This window comes from Pelmatolapia mariae, linkage group LG12 (genome assembly GCF_036321145.2).
Source record: "Pelmatolapia mariae isolate MD_Pm_ZW linkage group LG12, Pm_UMD_F_2, whole genome shotgun sequence".
Lineage (NCBI taxonomy): Eukaryota > Metazoa > Chordata > Actinopteri > Cichliformes > Cichlidae > Pelmatolapia > Pelmatolapia mariae.
In genome coordinates this window covers 7,226,257-7,252,200 of record NC_086237.1, presented here as the reverse complement: position 1 = coordinate 7,252,200, position 25,944 = coordinate 7,226,257, and the positions used below count along the sequence as shown (strand labels likewise).

General features: G+C 40.5%; 1 protein-coding gene across 1 annotated transcript; it reads right to left on the bottom strand.

Moving 5' to 3' along the window:
- Positions 1-163: 163 nt before the first annotated feature.
- Positions 164-24,067, bottom strand: ehmt1a (euchromatic histone-lysine N-methyltransferase 1a). Its single transcript, XM_063489332.2, has 22 exons — positions 22,586-24,067; positions 22,344-22,479; positions 21,347-21,429; positions 20,497-20,725; positions 20,210-20,355; positions 19,070-19,213; positions 15,776-16,080; positions 15,563-15,646; positions 15,385-15,473; positions 15,179-15,285; positions 13,813-13,935; positions 10,142-10,243; positions 9,947-10,051; positions 7,318-7,472; positions 6,441-6,608; positions 6,150-6,294; positions 5,904-5,981; positions 5,477-5,592; positions 4,232-4,318; positions 4,047-4,125; positions 3,090-3,265; positions 164-1,247 (listed from the first exon to the last, which is right to left on the bottom strand). Exons 1-22 carry the CDS (start codon positions 22,985-22,987, stop codon positions 1,151-1,153), a joined length of 3,156 nt encoding a protein of 1,051 aa, XP_063345402.1. The 5' UTR covers positions 22,988-24,067; the 3' UTR covers positions 164-1,150.
- Positions 24,068-25,944: the final 1,877 nt, after the last annotated feature.

Genomic DNA, 25,944 nt, shown 5'->3' with positions numbered 1-25,944 from the left:
TGGAGCACTTCTGTCGTGTTTTGGAGTTTTTACGTGTTTTGGAGTTTGTATGTGCTTTGTCTCTAGGGGCCACCGTAAATATACTTTTATTCACTCCACATAAAATGTAATAAATAAATCATATAATACAAAAACCAACTATTTACATTTCAACTTTTAACTATTTAAATTTTCAGCTTTTTCCTTTTAAACAAATTTAAAGTGAAACAACACAACACACTGCAAACCACAGCACAATTAAATATAAATATGAAAAAGAAGATGCACATTCTCTGTCATATGGGCCTGCATGAATAAACTTTCTGAATCCTTTATCATCCGCAACTGAAAATAGTTGTGGATGATTACTATACCTTTCTAATGTGACGTTGTTGTCCCTGGCTCGCTTCCTCTCTCTCTTTCCCTCCGGCACTGTTCCTGTGCTACTGTGAGTGTAACTACCGCCCCTCACCCCTCTTCCCAGCGCAAAGCACAAGGCTGGCGTGTGGAGTGAAGAGGAAAAACAGTACAAGAGAGAGGGTGAGAGAAAGAGAGAAAAAAAAACCCCCACGGCTCCCAATAAAGAGCCGGCTCGCGTCGTTCACTTTAAAGAGTCGCCTCTAAGAGCCGTTTCGTTCGAGACCAACACATCACTACCATCAATCCAAGAAGCCTGAGATGAACTGGAATACCAAATGTAACACAGACCTCATCATCCAGCAAAAAGAAGGAAAAAAAAGCTGCATCTACTGACACATTTCTCTATTAACACAAAAAAATACCACAGATGATATAAAATATGTTTAATGACTACAAAGCAAACATGAGGTTAAAAACTTAAAGTTCACAAAAGAACTCAGACTACCACAAATCAGTTAACTTCATTATTCCACACGTAGAAATATGAAAGGAAGAATCCATGAATGTAAAAATCATCTGTTAGTCTCTCAGTCTTCATTAGGACTATTTTTTCTGGCAGAAAAGTAACTTCATTATAATAAGTTAGATCTTGTGCTTTGGTGATTAAAACATGTCTCTCTTTCATTTCAGGTAAATATCAGACAACATAACTCCTTGTAGTCATGACATTACTCTTACATGGTACCTGGTTCAGGAGGCAGTGTTTCTTACATTAAAGAGGCCACAGTAACAAAGAGGAATCAGTGAGTTTCTATTTACTAGCAACTGAGTGACGACACTTATTAGATCCACACTGACAGCTGAAGTACTTGCTTTTCACCCTCCAATAGTGATCACCATAATCGAACCTGTTGAGGAAAAGAGAGCAACTGTGTTAACTTGTTCATCCTACAGCCTGGACAATTTCTGATTTTTAACACAGATACTGATATTTGGTCATTTAAAAATCGGATATTCCGATATATTGGCCAATTTTATTTTTCTTCGTTCAGAGACAAAACAGATTTCCCACATTATTACTCCGACAGAAGCTTCATCTTTGCACCCTGCTGCATGAAGAACAGTTCAGTTTCCAAACAAATTCATCTAAAACTTTGAGTACACATTAGTCTCAGCAGTCACATGCAGTGGTTATTTTTGCCCCTGCATCTCATTAAAATATGTTGCTATTACTGAGTCAATGTGAAAGTCTCCCAAACACCTTGCCTGGATGGCAAGGTGTTTTGGGGCACACCTTCTCATTTAATGGTTTTTCTTTATTTTTATAACTATTTATGTTGTAGATTCTCACTGAAGGCATGGGATGGCCTGTTGCTGCAGGATGCTGTGGTAGCCATGCTGATTCAGTGTACATTCAATTTCGAATAACCCAACTGTGTCACAAAGCACCCCCACACCATCACACCACCTCCTCCATGCTTCACGGTGGGAACCATGCATGTAGAGACCATCTATTCATCTTTTCTGTGTCGCACAAAGACATGGCAGGTGGAACCAAAGATCTCAAATTTGGACTCATCAGACCAAAGCACAGATTTCCACTGGTCTAATGTCCATGTGTTTCTTGGCCCAAACAAATCTCTTCTGCTTGTTGCTTTTCCTTAATTGTGGTTTCTTAGCAGCTATTTGACCATAAAGGCCTGATTCACACAGTCTCCTCTGAAAGGTTGATGTAGAGATGTGTGTGTTAATGGAACTCTGTGTGGCATTTATCAGGGCTCTAATCTGAGGTGCTGTTAACTTGCGATTTCTGAGGCTGGTGACTCAGATGAAATTATCCTCAGGAGCAGAGGTGACTCTTGGTCTTCCTTGTGAGCCAGTTTCATCGTAATGCCTGATGGTTTTGCGACTGCACTTGGGGACACATTTAAAGTTTTAGCAATTTTCTGGACTGGCTGACCTTCAGTTCTTAAAGCAATGATGGACAGTCATTTCTTTTTACATATGTCTTTGTGTGACGCATAAAAGTTGAAAGAACAAAAAACACATGATCAGCTTCTACAAAAGCAAACAGATGTTGCCATAGTATGAATTCTAACAGTTGTCAAATATGGCTATCAGCTGTGTACTAACCTGACTTCTGCACAACACAACTGATGGTGCCAACCTCATTAAGAAGGCAACAACTAAACCCTGACAAGGCACACCTGTGAAGTAAAAACCATTTCAGGTGACTACATCATGAAGCCCACTGAGAGAAGGGTAAGGGTGTACAGCGCCATCAACAAAGCAAAGCGTGGCTACTTTCAGGAATCTAAAATATAAAACACATTTGGAGTTATTTATCCATTTCTTCTCTTTCCTACATAATTTAGTATATCTTGCTTCATCTATTTGATATCTTCAGCATGCATCTACAATATAGAAAATAGTAAAAACAATGAAAAACCATTAAATGACAAGGTGTGTCCAAACCTTTGATTGGTAGTGTACTACTCTGAGGAGATCCCAAGGCAGACACTTGACACATTTACATACACGCTTATTTAATTACTCTTTAATGCTGTCGGACACTGTTAGGATGGTTAGCCAACAGGGAAGTTGCAAAGTGCCCTCTGCTGGATGAACTATGCAACCTCAGCACTCATAACTTGGTTAAAGTGCATTTCTCCCATCTTTTTGCTTTTTAATTGACCAGCCATTTAGCAAATAGCCATTATTGGGCCCACTGATTTTTCGTCACCACTCACCCTATCTGGTCTCCAGCTCTGATGGACTGACTGGAGAAGAAGGCTATCCGGGGGAAGCGTAAGTCCTGGTGCATGGTGAACACCCTCACAGCCAGCAGGTTGGGCTCACACAGGTGGTTGATGAAGCGACCAATGTTGCCAAAGAGTCTTGCATCAATACAATGGGCATCCCCAACCTGCACACATGTTAAAAAAACAAACCAAAAAAAAAGGAAAGTAAAATTTGTATCCTGCTAATGACTGCCTTTTGATAAGAAAAATGTTAGAAAAAGGTGACACCCCCATGATGAAGTTGAAAGAGCAAAAAAACACATGATCAGCTTCTACAAAAGCAAACAGTTAATCTAGATTTTATCAACAGTTTTATCATTAAGCTGAACCTACAGTGAGCACATGTAAACTGCTGCTCACAGCAGCAATTCATTTCCAGAATAGTTGGACTGAATGAAGGTGCTGCAATAGTCCTGTCAAAGTCAAGTTTTCAACCTTATTGAAACGCTGTGGCAGGACACTAAGAGCTGTTCATAAACAAATGCCTGGAAACTGAAGCAATGTTGTGAAAATTAGTGGGCCGAAATTTCTCTAAAATGACCTGAGAAACTAAGTCAGAAAGACCAAAATCGAAAAGGAAAGCTTTAGCCCTAGTCTTAAAAGTACAGAGGGTGTCTGTCTCCTGAATCCATACTGGAAGCTGAAGGCTGTGCCTCTCATCCTACTTTTAAATACTGTAGAAACCACAAGTAAGCCCGCAGTCTGAGAGCGAGGAGCTCTGTTGGGGTGATACAGTACTACAAAGTCTTCAACACAGGGCCTGATTTTTCAAGACCTTGTACCTTGACCTACAATTACACCAAGACTTTATAATTGCAAAAAATGGACTTCCTTTTATCCATGGCTATATATAAATAAACTCTGCTGAGTGCAGCTTTAAAAATGTATTTAAACTTATTGAATCACCTTATTGTCGAGAGTAAACAGGAAGGAATCATTCTCTCTTTTGTCAGCCTCTCCATCTGTGATGATCTCGCCAACATACCTGTGGATCAGAAAGGAAGTGAGCTCATAGCACAGCTCATTTTATATATCTTTTATGCTCTAAAACACACTACATTTTATTGCTTCACTTATGAAACAATCCTCACTCGCAAATGAATGTTCCTTGAGGGATATCCTGCATGGCTCTCACTCCCCAGCCCATATTCTGTGTTCTGAACAGCTGTAGCCGGACCCTGAAAAAAACAACAAGGCAATAATTTCCTCAATGTAGACGGCAGAAGTGGCAGCATGCTTTAGAGGAACATTAAGACAGAAAAATTATACTGATTTGATTCAAGATGAAAACATCTTAGAAAGTGAGTCCTTTTCCTTCCACATCAAGCTGAATTCTCCATTTTCTTCTGGCCTAGGATAACACTGCCTGCCAGCAATGTATCGGGCACGTAGGCTGTCACCTAATGGTTCGCACAGCATACACATCTAACTGGCATGATTGATGTGATGCTTTTGGTTTTCTTAGGAAAACATAAATGCAGTTTATTATCACCCGAACTTGCATGAAACCTCAATCAAGGCAGTAACAAGAGGCACTCTCCAAGGAAACACAAACATAAAGCAAGTTTTGAGCTAATGAGCAAGGATTTCTGAAGAGTACGTAAACTGGTATAGGTAAAAGTGACACTTAATTTTTAGAGTCTTGGGCCTGAAATACACATTTTACCTAGTTGCTGAAAATATCTCTCTCAAAAATGCGTATCCTTCATTGTAACTGCAGAAACAGCTATTCAGAGTATGTTCTCTGTAACAATAGGAGCTCCATTAAATCTTTAAAAGGAAAGTGCAAGTGCTAAATAAAGAAGTAGGAAAAAATTGCTCTGACTGGGGTGCCTGCATGTCATCTACTAATTGGCAGGTTGGTGGTTTGAACCTTTTGCTGTTCCAGTCCTTGGGCAAAATAAGTCACTCTCTGATGTGAGTGCTAGCTAGAAAGCACTTAGGCAGAAAAAGCACAGCAATCTGCTGGAGTACCAGGAGAAAACCCATGTAGGGAGAACCTCTAAGCGCCACAAAGAAATGTCACAAGCAGGCTTAAGCTCAGAGCCTCCCTGCTGTAAGGTGACAGTGCTAACTACAGCACCCTGAAGATAAGCGATCAACAGGCAGGCAGACTAACAATTCTAAGAAATTGGTCTACTGGGAACTGGTTTTCTACAAGAACTGGTTCTCGATTCCCAACGCTATTCAGGACCCATTGACAGAATTTATCATTGAGCATCTTCTTTGCAAAAACTCATCCATGTGATCAAAGCGGATCCTTTAAGCTGATCTTTGTTATGAGGCTCACTTCCTTCACAGCTTTAAAAGTAGATTACCAAACAGCAGCACTTTACCTTAGTCCATTCTGGACCACACGGTTCCTGCAGGTCCTCCAGCAGGAACATGCATGGTTACATTCAAACAGCACCGGGGGCTCCCGCTGGCAGAAGTCCAGTGGTAGTCGACCCTCCTGCAATCACATACACCATGAGACAAATAGTTATTGGGAATAAAAACAGATTTTCTTCAGAGCATCTGTTGGTAATTTTAGTCAACAGAACGTGAAGAAACATTATGTTCACAACAGCTAGGTTCTTTGTTAAAGAGATAAACAAAATATAAGTGGGCCAGGCCGTACTGTAATGTAAAACCAGTTTAGACCCCAGCAATGAAGGAGGCAAATGTAAGCTTTGTTAAACGTTAAGAACACATTCTTATTTAAAATGAGGAAATGTGGGTGTCACGTGAAATCATTTCAGCAGGTACACAGGTTCTACTTACACTGTCATACCAACAACGCAAGCTGAGCTGGCCACATATGCAGGTGCTAGATGAGCAGTCATCTGTGCAGGTGCAGTGCTGAGTGACACAATCAGTGAGCCGTTAGAAGCCGGCCATGTACCTATTCTCTTACAATGCTAGTCATTTTCTGCATAATGACTGCAAACTTCTTCAGAGCACTTGTGCCTTCTCTGGACTGCTGCAATAAATGTGTAATTTACACCTTACCTGTGATCACTCACTTACCTGTAAGTGAGTGATATCTTTGTCTATGTTCAGCGGGGAGGTGACACAGCTGTCTGGTATATATTTAAAGTTTTCAGGCAATGGCTCACTGTCCACTGCATTAACACAGGTGATAGGCACTGCCTCATACCCCCGAGAAATGTCCCTAACAGACAGAAAAGGAAAACAAAAACAAAACAAAGAAACAAAAAAAATCTACAAGTTTTTAGTTTTCCTTTTTGAGGAATGGCAGATTTTGAGAAAGCAGAAATTCATCAGCCAACAAGGGAATAGGACAAAGTGCAGCACTACCTGCTGAGCACTCTCTCTCCACGCCATTCCCTTCCTCTCCTGGCATCAGTCAGCTTCTTGTTGGTATTAAGGGCTGTCCACACTTTGGAACCGGAAGCACAGCAGTTCAGAGCTGTTTCTCCATCCCTGTTCCTTTGACTGACATCAGCTCCACGAGACAGAAACAACCTGTGCGTGGAAAATGTTTAAGTTAAGACTTATGGTCATCTAAAAAAACAGAGTGAAGGTGACAAACACTGAGATAGACTGGTATGCACTGTCGCTGTCAATTTGAGCAGTCAAAATCGTTTCTAAATCTCATTTACCTAATTACACACACAGCTATAGAGCATTTTTATCTGTGCCTAAGCACTTTCTAACATTCACTCACACACTTGATGGACATATGCAACTCTGTACCTTGAGCAAGGACACAAGGACACGTGCACTGGAGGAGCCAGGTATCAAACCATCTGATTAATATCAGTTTGCCTCAGAAATTAACGGCTTCATTTGGTTTTATCAGTTGAGCGCTGATTTCCCAGAATGCAAACCCACATACTATTTGTTCTAGAACTCTTGCATATTAATACATTTTCAGGAGAAGCAGACTGCATTTTATAGATAAGGCTTTCTACAGCTGCAGAGAAAACATTTGAACACTGTGTATAAGAAACAAAATGTTTAAATAATCTGTGGTTGAAACCAGGAAGCAAACAAATACAAGAAATGCAGTGGCTAAATAGCTTTCGCATTTCTTGTATTTGTTTGCTTCCAATAATACTCTCTTCTCTCATTACAGACATAAACAAAAAAAAATAGTTTCCTCAAAATCAGCATCATCATCTGATGTGAAGAAACTGAGTGACCTCTGTGACCTCTCAGACTTCACACTCACATTACGCACTCCAGGTGGTTCTCTCTGGCAGCGACATGAAGTGGTGTATCACCATGAATGTTCACAGCATTTAGGTCGCATCGAGCCTCTAGCAGAGCCTGGGCAATGTCATCGCAGCCTGACAGAGCGGCCCAGTGTAGGCAGACATTCTCTTCCTAAAATGACAGTGACAGGTGTAAGATGTAAGCATCAGACATGACATACCTCTACCCTTGGCAACAGTGCTCTAAAACATGTCGACAAGCACTCGCAAAGACTTTACTGAGCTCCAAAAAGTTACACTAGCAGTAAGTTAAAGTCGCCATTTGCGCTGACTAATCCCCAGGGGTAGCAGAAAGAAAGGCTTCCAGCAAGACATGCAAGTGAAAAAAAAGCTACTATTTTGAGTATGTGAATTCCTGAACTGTGAACTCAGGAGGAAAACACTTTTTTTGGATACAGATTTCCATCAAGGCATGTCAGTGTGTCTTAGTTATAATAATAATAATAATAATAGGTCTCCAAGTAACGCCCACAACTGATAAAAGTCTGTTAGACATAGCTGATATCCTTAATTTTTTTTTTTAAATCTGGAAGACACAACTAGCTAAGCCCACCAAGCTGCTTCAAACCCTCTGTTTGTATGAGGCAAAACAGAAAAACGGTGGCTTGAAGAAAGAGGGGCTAAAACCAGACCCACTTTAAGATAAAGAATCTCAAAAAGGTACTCCAGAAGATCCCAAAAACAAAAATATGAAGCAAGAAACAAACATTTAATCTCCACTTTTTATGGTGACCAGACACTTTTATTAGAAATCAACAAGTTTCTTGCACAGTCTCGGTTAATGCTTTTTGTAAAGGCAGAATTTGTAGAGGTCAATACAATATGTCAAAAAATGTCTTCGTTTTCAAAAAATTTCCAAGTCCTAACTTAACTGTGAACTGCCTAGATTTTTTTTTTGTAAATAGGTCTGGTCAGGACTTTTTGTACCAGATCCAGCGGCCGCCGGTCTGAGTGTCAGGTGAACTGAACTTCAGGTAAGAAGTTATGACCTGCAGTCTATCTGGGTCAGATATAAACCAAGTTTAGGTGGAGTTTATTTCGTTATGCTGACTTTTTCGTACTGGATACTAGCTAGCATGACGGACTTTCTATACAGCTGGGTGGGTGCTATGATGTTACTGATGTTGAACTTTTTTGTTCATAAGGTTAGTTAGTAGAGTTGCCAACCGTCCCCTAAAAAACGGAATCGTCTCGTATTCAGAGAAAAATATTACGCGTTTCGTATTGAGCTGAAAAGGAACACAGTTTGTCCCGTACTTCAGCTAGAATGAAAAAAGACACAAAGCTGGAGTTATTCTGTGTCTTTGCTGCGCAGCTGCCTCTTCTTCTTTCATCCTCTCCCCTCCCTCTCCTGTTTCTATTTCAATCATGAAACTGATCAATGATCAGCTGATCGGCTTTTCTCTCTTGTTTGTTTATCACCCACTTTGCGGCAGAAAGAGGAAACCTACGGAGGTCGCGTTAAACAACAGCAGCACGTTAAAGCTTGATCAGCTGTTGTTAGAATTTATTTAATATTAATTTCTAGTATCAGCTGATGTTTACTGGAGCCACAGCTGTAAAGCTGCTGGTCATGATGTCGGTTTGCTTATCTGGTGAGAGGGAAACATGAAGATGAAACCAGGAGATGTCCTAACTGAATCATCAGAGCTGAACAGGTGATGGAGAAACAGGTTTACCTTTTAGGTGACATGAATGAGTTGAAGGGAAGTTATGAACTGTTTCTGAGAGACAAATAACACCAGGATCCTTTGTTTTTTACGTAGCTGACAGCTGGTAACTGTGCAGGGGCGGGTCTAGCAAAGTTCTGCCAGGGGGCCAGGTAGGACATTAACAGGGAAAGGGGGGCACAAAGAAGTACTTTTCTTGCTTATTCTCATTTAAAATATCTAGCTTTCATTAAATAATTATCTGAATCTTACAACAAACGATTGATAGATTGATGCATATATAACATTAAAACATTGTACATCACTGTCACAACAGCGTTTGTTTTCATTCAAAGGCTTTATGATTTTTCCTATAATGGCGGGCCGGTCTCTAGTCAAAATGCCCGGGCTGATTTTTTTGTCCCAGTCCAGCTCTGTATGCAGCTCATCTGGTGTTACCTACATCTTCCTATTCGGAAGGCAGAATTTCCGAGTTCTGAGTACAATCGAAAGCACCACGACTGCAGTTTTTGTGTTGGATTTAAAAAGCGCACATGACGCTGTGACGTAGGCTAGAATTCATGGCGGCGATCAACGACGGTCCAGGCGTGGGATTTCTGTCGTGGAAATATGCACATTATTTTTTCCTTTCTGTTGGTAGGTGGCAAAGTGCACTTGTGGCAGGATAGTGCTAACATGTAAGCAAGCTAGAAGACTGGCAATCTTGCTGGATATCCAGTTACGGAAGCAACACATTAACAAGAGAATTCTGAGTAAAACCAAAGTTACTTTCCCTAGTAACTAGTTACTTTGAAAGTAACGAGTAACTTGAAGTAACTGAGTTACTTTTGATAGAAGTAACTAGTAATGTAACTAAGTTACTAATAACTTACCCAACACTGGAACAAGAGTAAAACAGTATGCCGAGCACACCAACCTTATCTCTGATATTAACATCGGCTCCCTTGGCCAGCAGCAGGTGGACCAGCTCCTTGTGCTTGTACTCGATGGCCCAGGTGATGGGAGTCCACCCTCCATCATCCTGTGCACACATACGCAGAAAATGTCACACCAAGATTCCCTGTAACGCATGACTATTAAGGGCTGTTAGTGAATCGCACCGTGTTTTTACCTGACAGTTGATGTATTTGGATGCCTTGGAGAGCAGATGATGGATTATATTGTAATGCCCCAGTTTAGCTCCCAGATGCAGACAAGTGAAGCCCATGATATCCTGGGATGACAACATGATTCACACTGAACAACACTGCATTGCTGCCAACACTGTCAAAGCCCAGAAGAAAGAGAACTTTACTGATTTCTGGACCTTGTGAGTCAAACAGGACAATAGACAAAAAATGATGAAGCAAAGTGCATCAAGCAGCTCAGAAATGTTCTCTACCTGCTCCTGTTCCACTGTTTATGCCTTACAGCTGGTGAGTGTATTTATTTTTCCTATACCGTAGTTTTCGGGTCATATATACCTTTACATATTGTACATATATTTATTACTTTTTAGATTAGCCATTTTTATATTTTGCTTGTTTTACGTTATTGTATTTTGCACAACTCTGTTGCTTGTGAAGCTCGCACACAAGAATTTCACTCACATGTACTGTACCAGTGTACCTGCACATGTGATGTGACAATAAAAGTGATTTGATTTGATTTGATAAGCCGCTACTTTTTTCCCCACACTGTGAACACTGCGGCTTATACTGACGTGCGGCTAATGCATTTTTTTTTCATGCGGCCAAAAACATTTTGCCTGGTAACAGTAGACCAATAAAATTGATAAGTAGTATATATACGGTATATATTTTTACCGGATGTTAAGAGACGTTGTAATGTTGTTTGTGCACTGTTCCGTAAAAACAACCATAAGCAACGTAATTTGTGTGTTACCGATACGTACGTATACTTAAAGGTAGCCGTGTTACAGGCGCTGTTTGAGAAAAAAAGAATTTGCAGTATGTATTTTTGTATGTTACCATAACGTTTATGTTACCATGTTTATGTTACCTTACGGTAGGGCTGCCACGATTAGTCGACTAGTCACGATTACGTCGACTATCAAAATCGTCGACGACTGATTTAATAATCGACGCGTCGTTTGAAGCTTTGTAAGATCACAAAAGACGCAAAGTAGTAGGATTTAAGAGTGTAATAACGGACTGAAACAGAAGATGGCAGCACTGCATGTACAAGGATGCCAGCTGCCGTTAAACCCCGAAGAAGAAGAAGTAGCTCTGTCCCAGAATTCATAGCGCAGCCCAGCTCAGTTTCCAACAATGGCGGCAGCTAGTTAGTTTTAATATTACTCTTATTATTCTTTCTGGGTTACAAAATAAACGTTTAACATATTTTCAGGCGAGAATGTAACTGTGTAAACCTCAAATATCTGCTCAGTTTATCAAGACACCACATATTTTCAAAAGCGCTCCGACGTTTTCGGAGACGTCTGTTAACCACTAGCTCGATAGCTAGCCGGGGGAAAGGCTCACTAGAGCCCGTGAGAACACCGGACTCCCGGCAAATGGTTTTCAAACCCACCGCCGTCTTTCGCTACTCAGGTTAAACATACATAAGTCACTTAGATAACTTAAAAATGTTATTGTTTGGCTTTTTTTTTAGTATTTTATTTGTTCCTGAGTAAATCGGTTTACCTGAGATTAAAGTTATAGTTTTTACACTTAAATAACGTCAAGCAGACAACTGATTATCAGAAGTGTGAGATGCTCGAGAATATACTCCGGTGTCCCGTTATATTTTAGATAGCAAGGAGTTTATTAAACTTCACCGAAACAATCTGCAAATTTCATTAAAATTTAATAAACTATCATCTTGTCTTTATTTTTAGTTAGCGCATACTTTAAACACTTAAAGCTGTAAGCTAATGATAGTTATATAAGAGCAGATGCACGCTGGTGCAATAAGCTGTACGTTTTACGTCCAATGGATGCAAGATCTGATTAGTCGACTAATCGCAAAAATAATCGGTGACTAGTCGACTATCAAAATAATCGTTTGTGGCAGCCCTACCTTACGGATTAAATTAAACGTTAAAAATCCTCACGTGTAATATTTCTGTGTAAATATCTCATATTACGAGTGAAACGCATACGGTTTAAAATCCGGTGCGGCCTGTACAAGTACAAAATTGATTTTCTTTCTAAAATTAGAGCATGCGGCTTTTAATCAGGTGCGCTCTGTAGCCCGGGAATTACGGTAGTAGTTTCAGAAACTTGCTTAATGGGGGTCTCTCGCATATTTGTTGCTTCAATGCTAATTCTTTTCTTGGCCATAATTACATAACCAATTCTCTGCATAAATAAAATAACAAATCACAACAGAGCAGATTCTGAAAATACTCAGAACACTTTGCATATCCTATATTCGCTAACCCATAACAAATCAATCTAATGTGTGTAGATCAAAACAATACACTTTTTCATTCTAGTGTAGTAATGCTGCCATCATATTATCACACCAGGAAAACCAGTGGATTATTATTCATTACTCACTCATGATGATTTTCACACTGCAAAGCTATCAGGTAGGTTGACTCAGACACTCTAGTTCTGGTCTCTAATGTGTATGATTGACACATGTGACCTGTTGAGACGTTGTGGGGATTGAGGCGCCTGGGAAGGGATCTCAAAACTGGATTATCGATGGCAGACTGCAGAAAGATGGTCACTCACAGTGGACATAAATGAAGCCATTTATGTCCACTGTGAGCGACCATCTTTGAACAGAGGCGGTGGTTTACGACACCAACTGTCTGCCATCTATAATCCAGTTTTGAGATCCCTTCCGAGACACCTTAACACCCACTCACATCCTCAGGAAATCACATGATAGGGTGGGGCTAGGTTTCACAATGAGCTCACCCGAAACCTTGGCTGATTGGGACCTACACCCATTTTCACACCTTTACTCATGTGATTAGGTGGAGGATCATTAGGGGGTCCTTTTATCCCTCTTGGGGGGATACTCCCACAGGGTTTAAATCTGGGACTCTCCACCATTTGACCCTAGAACTGAAGAAGCTTCTCTGATGAGAGGTGAAACGTCTTCAAGCAACTTAAAAAAGTCCAGATGCTTTTCCTTCCAAGCTCCTTAGACCCTCTTAAGGGACAACCCACGCTAGGGTCTAAATACCTGGGACTGTCTACCTTTTGGTTTTAAAACTGAAGAAGCTTCTTGGATGAGGTAAAACATCTTCACAAAATTCAAAGAGGTCCAGTTGCTTTCTTCCCAGCTCCTTAGACTACAATGACCTGGATGGCTGAGAACCTACACAGACAAAGTTGTGTCAAAACTGTACCTGGGTTAGCTGCTGCCTGAACCTCTCAATGCTAGTTGTGACCAGTTTCCCGTGCAAGACAGAACTCATGTTCAAACCTCCCCATCCATAAACTGATCTTCTGAATTGTGTAGAGCTAGAAACTGTACAGCTACCAGGTTGCCCATGTAGTGAAAACAATATTTTTTTTTTTGCTTTACTGTATTGGTTGTTTTCAGGTCCCTGAATCTCTTAAACTGTACGTCATGTTTTAGGGGTTGTTTTCTTTTGTTCTCCTGGACCCCCCCACTTTAACTGACTTGTTAATAAGCAGGTGAAAAAAATGAATGTGATTCTAAAAACAGAACCTCAGGTTCTGAAGGTCCTAAGAAGTGGCAGCAGATGACAGAGAGTGGAATCAGACTGAGTGATGGATGACACAGAATCTGACTAAAGCATACACCAGGCTGATAGGAGACGCTGACGGTGCCCGAGATGGGGACCGACCCACCCACCTTGTGGCTGACGGACGCTCCGGCTCGAAGAAGATACTTCACCGTGTCCAGGTGGTTGTTTTCACAGGCTGCCATCAGTGGTGTTCTCTGGTCCTCATCAAACACGTCCAGGTTAGCTCCAGCCTGTGCGTGCACACAAACGCAACGTCACAAGTTTACACACTGACTTTAGCTAGTGCCTAAACTGTAAAATGATTGTTATTGAAAATGCGTTGTTATTTTTTTTTTTAAATTTAATTTGTAAAGAATAATTTCCACCAGAGACTAGACTGGGAATCCTTGACTCACACATACTGTACTGTACAAAATTTAAGATGATACCTTATTGCTCAATTACTTTATATTTTGATAGGAAAATGGGACCTAGGTGAAGCAATGTGCACAAACATACATAAATAGAGTACATACTGAAAAAATAGAGTTTGTACAATTATAGTAAGCTTTAAAGTCAGTATTCAGTATGACTACACCTTCCACCTGTGAGCCAAGACGGGCATGTTAACTCATACAGAGAAACCATGAACAACAAAAGAGCAGACAAAAACAAATGACAATGCTTTCATATGATCATATGGGGAGGAAAAAAGTGGAGCGATGTAGAAGTACTAGTGCATTATCGGAAATCTCCCAAAAGTGAAAGCCAAACTAATGGATGGTTCAAGGTCACCTCAATCAGTCCCAACTAAAAGCGGAGAGGGAGTCTCACTTCTGAATCTAAACTGGGAGTTGGTCCAGCCTTGAAGTAATAAATGCATGAACCAGTTTTTTCAGTACCACTCTGAGAAAGGATGTTGGAATTTTAATAATACTGGACAGATAAACAAATGCACTGCGGCATATTAGTTCATGGTGCAAGCTGAATTAATTTAGAGGATTACTTTAAAAAAAATGTTTCTACTTATTGCAATGAGTAATTAACCATTCATTTTTTAAACTATCTGATCAGGATTTATTTATCTATACTTACGAATTCTTTTCTTTTCAAAACTCTGTCATTTTTCAAGATTAGGGATCATTGATCTTAAAAATGTCTTCCCAGGATTTATTTGACACAATTCCAGCTTTCCTCCCACAGAATAGAAAAATACTGGTGGCTGCCAGTGCTGCTCCTCACTCTGCTAATAGATTCACATACAGTATAAATGTGAAAATCCCAGGTGACTTCCTTCTTGAGTTATAGTTGCAAGAAAACTTGACCTCTGACCTCAAGTTCAAGGTCACTTAGATTTAAACTCAAAGATTTCTAGTAGATGCACCTGTGGTATCACCTTGTCTTGAGTAATCGCATTTACAACTTGGGTATCCAAAAAGCATGTCTCCAATACGTCTTATGAAGCAGTCTGCAGTGAAGCTAGTATCGTCTCACCTGGACCAGCATGTGACAGATCTCCTGGTGACCCTCAGCAGCTGCTGCATAAAGGGGGGTGCATTTGTTTTGGCCCTCCATCAAAAAGTTGGGGTCCTTCCCATCAACTGCAACACACAAATTTTGGTCTTAAACAGCTGCCAAGAAGTAGATCCAGAGTTAATGTTGCTAAAGCCAATTTTCTTCTGAGAACATATGTGAGCTACCTAGAAGCTGGATGACCTTCTGGAGCTCTCCCTGCTTTGCAGAAATGTACAGCTGCCTTGTGGGGTACTTGACCTTCTTTGGTTTGAGGCTAAAAGAATAAAGGTTATTCATTTATCTCAAAGTGTAAGCTTTGATACCCACACTGATCTCACTCTTATATTTCAAGGGTAACCTTACTTCTCATCATCCAGTGCCAACAGAATGCTCTCCAGTGACTCTTTGGGAAGTCTTTCTGCAGTGTTCACAGCCTCATCTTTTAACCTGCAGAGGGAAAAAAACAAGTAGTAAGCTTGATTTATCCTTTAATAGTTCCTTTCATCCAGGAAGTTAGTCTTTACTTTTCATTTGTGAGGAAAAGAGATGACATGGCCACAAGCAGCACTCTGTTACCTGCTTGGGCTCTCATCTCTGCCTCTCTGCGGCTCACTGCTCTTTTTAGCTCTGAGCCCCTGTATTCGTAACATGTTTGGGACTGAAGCTGGCGTAGCCACCGCAGATACAGCTGGAAGCGATGACTCAGGATTCAATCTAGGGACAGAGGGTGACAGATCAGCCTTGGGGACTGTGACCTCCTTCGCCCCACAGGCATCCTCTCCACAGTGGGGGCAAAACTTTCGGTCCTTCAGGATGGAGGCGCAGTCACGGTGAAAGCGGTGGGAGATGCTGCCATAGGGCCTGCACTCCATGAAGGTGCCCTATGGAATAAAAGTTAAGAAGAACAGCAGTGAAACATTCAACATGTTTCAGATTGAAACATTTCTAATGTTTTTAGTTGTCAAGCCACATATACACTCAAAGTGATTACTAATATTTTGTGTTGATTTGTGTTGATTTGAAGACAGGAAAATTCCTGGAAGAGAGGTCAGAAACCTGTAAATGAGTCTCTTGGAGGAATGTGACATCCCCTTTAAATGTGTAAAGTAAATACACAGTATATCCGGAAAGTATTCCGAGCGCATCACTGTTCAACATGCTGTCATGTTAGAGTCTTATTCCAAAATGGATTAAAGTAAATTTTTCTACATACAATAATGACAAAATGAAAAACATTGCTATCTCGAGTTTCTCCACATAAGATGGCTAACAGGAGAAAACAGTGATGCACCTCCTGTCATAAGGCCTGCTGATTTTAGGCCTGTCTTGTGGTGCAGTTGCAAAAACAATTTGTGTGGCATCTTACTGTGACACCTGATTGTCCTGTAAAAAGTTAAGTGGTTGTACAAAAAAATGCCTGAGGCATTGGCTGCATTTATGGGTAAATGGTTGCATACAACTTTATTGTTTGCAAAATTTTTGCATAAGTTTTTAACACGTGCACTTTCTTTTTGCATTTCAATTATCAAAATGATTCACTAAACATGTTTGTGGGTTTTACAGTAAAAAAATTCAAACTTTTTCTTATTCAGATTGTTTTACATTTTTTGTTTGATTTTAAATCAATTTTGTATAGTATGTATATAGCAGCGGTTCCCAAACTTTTTTTGCTGGGCCCCCCTTTGTTTTACAAGAAAAATTTTCGTGCCACACGTAAATGGCGTTTCAAATCACTGAAAACGGAGATTTTTTTAAAACTCCTTTTTTGCGTTTACGTGTGGACAAGGAATACAGAGTTTGTCACGCAACGTCAAAGGTATGTGCCTCCATTTAGAAAGGCAGAGGCGTCACGGTGTGATTATTTTACGTGTAGTTGTTTTTTACCTGTGTAATAATATCAAACATTGCTATCAATGCGTTTTTCAAAAGATGCCTCTGTGCAAAATGGGTTCAAAAACATAAACAACCGTGGGATACTGTTTGTCCGGGATTTTAACCGGGGGAACAAGTCGTGGCAGGATCAGCCTGATATTATTTGTATCCCACTGTAACTTTACTGTATAAAGAGCTAACATCTCCAAAATGTCAGGAGTAGTTAGTCATTACAAGAAGTGTTTGTGAACTAAAAATCAAGAATGTGGGATACTGTTTGTCCGTGATTTGAAGAGCCCAACGCGTGCTCCCCACGAAGGGAAAAGCAATTATGCAGGGGAGACCTACCTTGGCACTAGGGATGGGTATCGTTTAGGTTTTATCCGATACCGGTGCCAAACCGGTACTTTTGAAACGGTGCCGGTGCTTAAACGGTGCTCGAACCGGTGCTCGAACCGGTGCTTAAAGACTGGAGAACACAAACTTTGTCCAAAAACCTCTCATATGTTTAGTTGTTTTTTGTAAAAAGATAACAATGTTAGCCTTTTCTGCAGCTATAGGGCATATATGGTATCACTCTGGGCCGGAAGCAATGCTTAAACAATGGAAAAAACACAAACTTTGTCCAAAAACCTCTCATGTTTAGCTGTTTTCCACTTTTTCTTTGGTCATTTTAGCCTTTTTGGCCAGGGTGAAGGGAGTATCTGCCATCAAACAAGAAGACAGCCGCATGTAACTACGACGGTGTTTGCTAGTTCACCTTAAATGCATTAATTTAATAACGTGGTTAGCCTACTCAACGTAAATTACACACGAACAACATTAAGCTACTCGCCCAGAGAAGAACGGCTGCTGCTGCCATTATCATCCGTCATCATTTCTGCTACACTGGCAGGGCTAGGGGCCAGGACTCTACTCTTCGGGTTCTTGGGGGATGTTGCTACCTCCGGGTCCGATAACAGGCAACACACAAGCAGTAGATGTGCCGGTGTGAGGTCTCGCAGCAAGCTATCAAATACGGTGCATTTCTTGGCTTTTAACAAAACGCTATACGTCGCCAGGTTCGTCATCAGATTCGAGGTGTTACCTCCTTTGCACAGTATGACCTTAAAGCACTTGTTGCAGGCTACTGAGTTTGCATCTTTTGCTGTGAAGTACAGCCAGACTTTTGACCGCTTCGTCTTGGGCATTTTTAATCTGTAGCTCTGCTCTAAAAGAATGTACGTACCTGGGCCCGCCTACTATCCTTGCGAAGGTTAAATGATTGGCTAGAATCCAAAGTGTATGACATCTCAGGAAAAAAAATCACCGAAATAAAGCACCGAAATGTGCGCTTCTTTTCGGTCTGGTTACTACCGTTTATGTCAGAACCGGTGCCACAATGGCACCGGATACCGGTACCCATCCCTAGTTGGCACTTGTGCAAGTGAAGGCAAAGGGAAGATATGCTTCACCATATTTTCTAGTCTTTGGCTTAGAATGAAGTTGGTTTGGAAACATATTCAGCTATGCTTCATCTCCTGCTGTGCGTTTGTGTGGACGCCCCGTGCTAGCAGTGTCCAAGCGTTTTTTGGTTTTTTTCCCCCCTTTTTATACCGTGCCCCCCATGCAATGGCTCTGCGCCCCCCATGCAATGGCTCTGCGCCCCCCATGCAATGGCTCTGCGCCCCCCCTGGGGGGCGGGCACCACACTTTGGGAAGCTCTGGTATATAGTATGTATAGTAAATATACTATATACTAATATAGTATGTGAAAATGAAAAATGTTTTTAAAGGTGAAATATAGAGGTAAAATCAAAAGTAGTCCAAAACAGCCAATTACACCCTGGACCCCAAAAGGTCAAAGATCAGAGTCTTCTCTTCTCTGCTTTATTTCAGATTCAGTGTTGCGTTGGGCTGAAACAAAATGTCCAATGTCCAAAAATGTCCTGCAGTATATTTGAGCATGTACTGCAGTAAATTAATAATCTCAGGACTTTGTGTGCTTTGTCTGCTCACCGTCCTACAGAAGAGTCCACATCCAGGGCAGCACTGGTGCTTGACCATACCGGCTCGGTGATCCTCGCACAACACCAGCAGATGGACAGTGTTGGAGGGGCGCATCATTTCCTGCTTCATCACTCGCCTGTGACAGCGATTTAGCTGAGCGGAGACACACAGACACAAAAAATGAATACCACCCTGGTGCAGCATTAATGCAAACAAGGTTATTGTCACGCTGCATGACAAGACAAGTTCAGCCAAGCTTTAGCTCTCACGCTGATGGTCTTGCTTTTAATTTTAGAATACATTGGTATACAAAAGTGGCTTCAGAACAAGCTCAAATCATCACCTCTCCATCACTGTGCTTGGCTTTTGACAAATGTGGCACTGTGTATTAAGGCTAAACATCTGCACTTTGATCTCAACTCTCCAAAAGACATTGATTCAGAAATTGTGTGTTTTGTTCAGATGCATCTTAGCAAAGCCAAGCTGTGATGTCATGACCTTTTAAAGAGAAAAGAGCATTTAGAAACCTTTCCTATCAAGCCATTTTTTTTATTTTACTGTGATGAACTTTAACATTTAACATGCTGAGGCCTATAGAGTCTGAGATGTAACTTGTGTAACTTGCGGACTTTCTGTTTTAGCTGTCAGACAGATTTCTCTGACCGCTGCAGTCTTCCATTGTGATGAATTTGCTGGGAGATCCACTCATGGAAAGACATTCTCTCTGTTGAATGATACGAGTTTATATTATTTGGAAATGGCCTTAAAACTCGTGGCAGACTGATGGGCAGCAGCAATTGCTTCTTTAAGACCATTACTAATTTTTCTGATAACACAGCTGAATGCTCCAGCCCTACCAAAACCTCTGCTTTTATAGAGGTGCCCACACTTACTAACGGTCATCTAATCAAGTATATTTGATTAGCAGCACTACTTAATCTCTTAATTCCTATCGAAGCAGAAAGGCTGTACTTAGTTTTGCCATACACTACTTGGCTAACCCTAAATTTTAGCTAAATAAAAAGTCATGTATTGTTTATCTGAAGATGTGTTTACAAATAAAATTAATTTCATATAGTTTACTGTGAAGCTTTTTTCTCCAGGGGCAATGAGACCATGAATGTCTTTGTTATTCTAGCTGATCTTTACCGTTCCATCTGCACTCTCCATGGCCATGCAGGTCTGATCCAACGCAGAGAGGCCTCCTCTGCTGTTAGGTGTCTCCATGCGACAGCAGCATAGCGGCAATTCCTCAGCCAAGTCTGTTTCTGCCACTTCAGAATATGCTGCCAGACCTACACACAAAATCCTGTTATTCTAATACAGATCACAGCAAGCCTGTGAACTCTAAAACTGAGCATTGTAGAAAGGAAAGAGGAGCTGTGATGACTTCAGGTTAGAGGTAATCCAGTTATCATTCAGTAAGTTCATCTTACCTTCTGATACGGATGGTGAGAGAAGCTCCTGCTGAGCTTTCAGGTCCAGGCAGTCCAAAGCCAGCTCTGTGTATTCTACATGGCTCCCTTGTCCTGACTCCATCTCCTCCACGTGTGATTCCCTCCTGACAGCTGTCGTTGCTCCAGCCTGTACAGTTACAGGATGAGTCACTGGTTTCTCAACAATTGCAGTTTGGTTCTTCTCCATTCTGACTTTAGGCTCCTCTTTCTAAAACACAGAAAAATAATAAAAAATTGATAAAGACAGGAATAACATTTTCTGACAATTTACGTCTAATCATTTGAAAAAAGGCTAGTCCAAACTGGAAGTAGTCTGCAGGAACAAGTCCATGAAGACAACACTTGCCAACCTCAAAGTCCAGTGGGCAGGTCTCAAATTAAGTTTCTCAACTTCTAGGTCAAGTGACTACCAGTGAGAGCAAAGTATTGACATTATGATTGACATGTATGTTAACAAATTGAAGCGAACGAGTGACCAGTAACTACAAAGCAATTTGCAACAAGCAAACAGAATTCTGTGTAGACATCCTTTCATAGCAAAAGTTCTGAAACAGTTGAACAAGAAAACCACATCGTGACAGTGACAAATGAAAAATGCCAATGTCCCACTCAGAATCAGTCTGACAAATAATGAATTAACAACATTTAACCCTACAAAAGAACAATGTCTGTAAGTGTATGCAAAGCAACAGGAAAACATACAACGCCATGCGATTCAAAGATCTGCACTTGGTATTAACAACTGCGTAATATCTTAGTAAAGTGCCTCTTTTCAACCAAACCCCCAGTCAACATTTGTGTCAGTGAGCAAATAAATTAATAGACCTGCCTTCTCTGGCTGTTTAACTGCCTTGGCCTTCTTTTTAGGGACCAGGTTGTACATTCCCATCTTTCGCTTCTTCCTCTTCAGACCTAGGAAAGGGACAAAAAGACCAAAAACATTTGACCATAAACATTTTTATTCTGCGAATGCCAAAACTGTGAAATTTTATACTGCCAACTGTATTCGCTTGTCTGCCTTCACACGCACATGAACTTCAGCAACATCTCATTGTTAAATATGATGGTCAATTCAGTCCATTCAAGTTAGAACTACAAAAAACTTTGGAGAAAATATTTGTATACAAGTTGCTGATGTGAAACTCAAAAATATAGTGGATTAAACTCTCACCGTGACAACGGTTTTGATTAATGGTGTAAAACCATGCAAATTCCAAACATTTTTAACTTAATACCATATTATAAATTAAAAGTAAGCTCTAAAAATTTGATGTCTTCTGTAAACAGTGACCTACGTTAGCAGGTCAGGAAAAGAAATTCTATCAATGCGGGTATATAGGCTTAAATAATTTGCCTTTTTAAAAATATTTGGAGCATGATTACTGACTGCACAGTATCAATTTACACCTGTTTACTAAATGCCTCACACAGGCAACTGCAAAACAAGAACAGAAAACAATTTTAGTTAAAATTTAAGAACTACTTATCTTAAAGCCTTAAACATTATTTGGCTTTTCCACTTGTTCCCAGCAAAAAATCTGTTAAGTATGTAAGTAGTTCAGATGAAGTAAAGGTAGGGAACGGACACAGATATAGAGAATTCCTCTATTCTTACTCAGATGCAAACTGCTGTTTGGACACATTTCTAAACATAGCTCCTTTGATATATATGCACAGATTTCTTCTTCACCTACTCCTTTAAACAGTAAACATGGCATGCACTTTGGTGCATACTTGTTACTTATGATGCCATCTGTCTGCAGCAAACTGGAATCAATAAAAGATTTCATAAAAATTTAAATTTCCAAAGGAATGGATGGACTAACCAGCCTGAGGTTTGACTGAAGTGGAGACGGTCTTCTTTCCTTTGCCTTTGGGGCTGTGATGAAGCTCCATGTTGAACAGCGGTCCAGACTTCACTGAGTCTCTCACAGCCAACTTTGACATCTTCAAGCTGGCACCCTTTGAAGACGATGAGAATGTGATGTTATCAAGTTTATACGTGCATTATATAAACACAGCATATTCTAAATACTGCCTGATAACATTTCAAAGTAAATCTGTTGACCTTGTCAGTAGACGGACTTGCTTGCACTTTTTTTCCTGGTGTCACCTGTGATGAGCCTGAACTGTGAGCCTGTCTTTCTGAGTTCGCAGCAGCAGTAGGTCTTTCTCTGAAGAGTGGAGTGGTCAAACATCCAGCAGTGCCCAGAAAAAAGCTGACAGGAGATCCCAGAGGGTTCCCAGTTGCTGTCCGTTTGCTGTGAAAAGCTGCATTGGCTATGGGTGAGCTGTGAAAGGGAGTTATCAATACTTTGGGCCTTTGACTGCTCAGTGACACTTGTCCTTTGACACCCACAGGTGTTCTAGAAGCAGGACTTGAAGGTCGTCTGCTGGGAGAAGAACCCTCATCGGCTGCGCTGTGATCCATTGCTGTGCTGTGCAAAATAATCACATGTAGTACTGTCATCTGGTTAGACTTTATTCATCAACAGACTACATGAAAGGTTCCTTATGCATGTAGTGACCTTACCAAAAGGCCTTCTGAGCTTGCTGTAAACTCACTACATAAATAAAGCTAAAGAGAATTAAATTGTACTGTTGTTTTTAGCGCTCCTTTTCAAGGTTACACTGCGATGCAGTTTGAGACATCTGATCTTAAGACGAACTAAAAGCAGTGCAAATACCCTTCAACATAGAGGGTAATGGAGAGTGCAGCAAAAACACAATTATCACATGTTTGCATGTCAATGAACTTTGACCCGAAGGGGTCTGGCCATTCATTTTTGTCATGTCACGTGACACACCACGCAGTATACATATTTCACGTCGCCTATTTGCGTGTTTCGCTTAGGACTGAATTTTAATAACTTTTATATACATAGAAGTTCGAAAGCAGCAGTAAAGAAAGAATACGAATATTTGTTGTCAGTTTGTGCCCCTTTTTTGGTTTCCAATAGCAGCTCAGCGGTAACCGAGCTAACCACCGTTTATCCTAATAGTAAACTTAGCGGGTACTTTCGAAAACTACTGAATGTTATTCAAAGGCACTTTCTATCGTATCGGGGTTGTTTGGAGACTCCCGAAAGACGTTTCCAAACAATCCAATCCATGCAAAATACGTTTTTGAAATGCCATTTCCCATGTTATTCTTGCAGCAGATTGGCTGCCATCTTTATTTTCATTCGGAAGCAAAAGCCTAACTTAGGAAACGAAATCAAATATTTGTAATCCTTTCGTGGACGAATTCTTTTTAGTCGTGATCGCTACAGGAGTCTTTGAGGAATCTCCAGATACCACAAAACAACTCAGAGTGTCTGAAAAACCACCTTTCACGCTTTTCAAGTATTACATGTTCTTTAGCGCCTTTAGAGAAGTCAACAGTTAGCTCTGTGACCAGAAAGTATGCTAATACATTAGAAACACAAACTGGGTTAAAGATGCAAGAAAGGCCGTGCAAAGCTCGCTTCCGTAGAGAAGCATTGCAAGCCACGAGTGATAACGGCCAACCGGAGGTTGTAGCGCTAAAAGCCAAAACAAAAAGTTACACCAGCAGAGTTTCATCCTACCTACACTCATCCGCATAGCTGTCCAAACTAAGGTGGGACCGATGGAACAGGAAGACTACGGTCCTCACTTCCGCCCCACCCGCATGCTCACGTGACGCATTGGGAGCGCTTGCAACTTGCATCCTTGGTGAAATCTTTTTCAAGTGTTGTAGAGTCTCTGCTTTCATTAGCCGAAGACCTCAGCTCATTCAGCAGCACTAACCAGACGTATGTATTTATTTCAGCTAAGACGAGCCAGTCTGTAAACTGGCAATACTGCCCCTACCCTGCCCCTAAGTCGGTGTTTTCCTGGATAATTACAAAACAATCCCATACTTTATTTCAAATAAAGATTCTGTGTTTTAGTTAAACACTACCTGAAGTTACTTTTTTGTTAGGAAGGATTTGTTCCTTGTTGAGTGCAATCTTAAATTAAGTTCTTTAAAAAGCAAAAAAAGAAAGAAAAGCTTATTATAAGATGTCCAATCGTCCTCCTTTTTTGCACTAGTTGACTTGTAAAAGCCTATATGACATTTTTTATTTCACCATTCATTAACTGCAGAGAGAAGGCATCATTTGAATATGTTAAAATTTTCTATAAACAAACAGTATCATTAAATTTCTTCCTGACTGGGTCAAGTGTCCTCTTTTTTTGGAAGTCAAAATATGGCCACCCTAGTTTATTATGAAGGCAATATGAGCAGAGATTACAAACATGTTGAGGGATTAGCTGTGTTAGTTCAATGGGAGAGTCAAACACTAATGTGTACATTTATGTCTGTATTTTTATTTTGTTAAATACAAAATGCACTGCTGTACTACTTGAACACCAAAGTGGCCCTCCAATGAGATGACAGTGCCAGCATTGGCCCAGAGCTCATTTAAGTTTGAGACCCCTGATTTAGAGTAATTATTCTCAGCTTTTCTGATACATTGTCATCACATGCTGAGTCAAGACACATAGGCATGATTTACATTTCTTTCCTCTTTTGTGCTACCCTGTAACACTTATATCTGATATCAGGCTGCTTTTATGCCTTTTATAATTTGCCACCTTTAATGTACACGAGTTCTCTGTTTACATAAATAGCAATAGCTTACAGGTGTCTTGGGAGCATTATAACTTAGCTACTTAGACAACCCTTTAAGTGGAAAGTGACTTACTTTTATTAAACATGTTGTGGAAGAGCACAGGTGGATCAATGTGCACATACATCACACTTGATGTTCTTCTGTTTAGAACATAATAATAATAGTGTCACTAAACAATGTATTGCTATTGCTAAATACATAACACCTCTCTTGGAAAATTAAAACCACAGCAGCTTTTTATAGATCTTTTCATTCCCTATTAGCTTACACCAAAAGGCTACTCTGAAGAAGATTATTCAAAACATGCAACACAGTTAACAATCTTTCTAGGGGTGGAAATCACAGTAAATTCACCCCTAAGTCAGATTGTACAATACAGAAAATAAAAGAGCTACATCTCAGACTCTACACGCTTCAGTTAGCATGTTAAATGTCAAACGTCAGTTAGCAAAAGACTGAACAAAATCAGCCTCAGTTGAGCAACTAACCAAAGTGACACACATTGCTCTAGATAAGACTCCCCAATCCAAGTAGTCACCAAAACCTGGACGTGGATATAGAGGCCTGAGGGCCATCTCACACATTTATTCAGAATATTCAGGACTAGTTAGATACCTATGAGTTACTGATAAGTGTGAAAGACAATTAAGCATGCATAAAGTGGACTAGTTAGATACCTATGAGCTAGAGATAAGTATGAAAGATAATTAAGCTTGCATAAAGTGGACTAGTTAGATACCTATGAGTTACTGATAAGTGTGACAGATTAGGAAACAAGTATAAAGTG

What these genes read in the sequence shown, in the direction of transcription:
- ehmt1a (XM_063489332.2), bottom strand. Translation starts at nt 22,987, where the DNA reads ATGACAGTACTACATGTGATTATTTTGCACAGCACAGCAATGGATCAC. An exon ending in GTGGACTCTTCTGTAGGACG is followed by an intron (nt 16,081 to 19,069) that starts GTGAGCAGACAA and finishes TTTATTCCATAG; the next exon opens with GGCACCTTCATGGAGTGCAG. An exon ending in ATGTTAATATCAGAGATAAG is followed by an intron (nt 7,473 to 9,946) that starts GTTGGTGTGCTC and finishes CTGTCATTTTAG; the next exon opens with GAAGAGAATGTCTGCCTACA.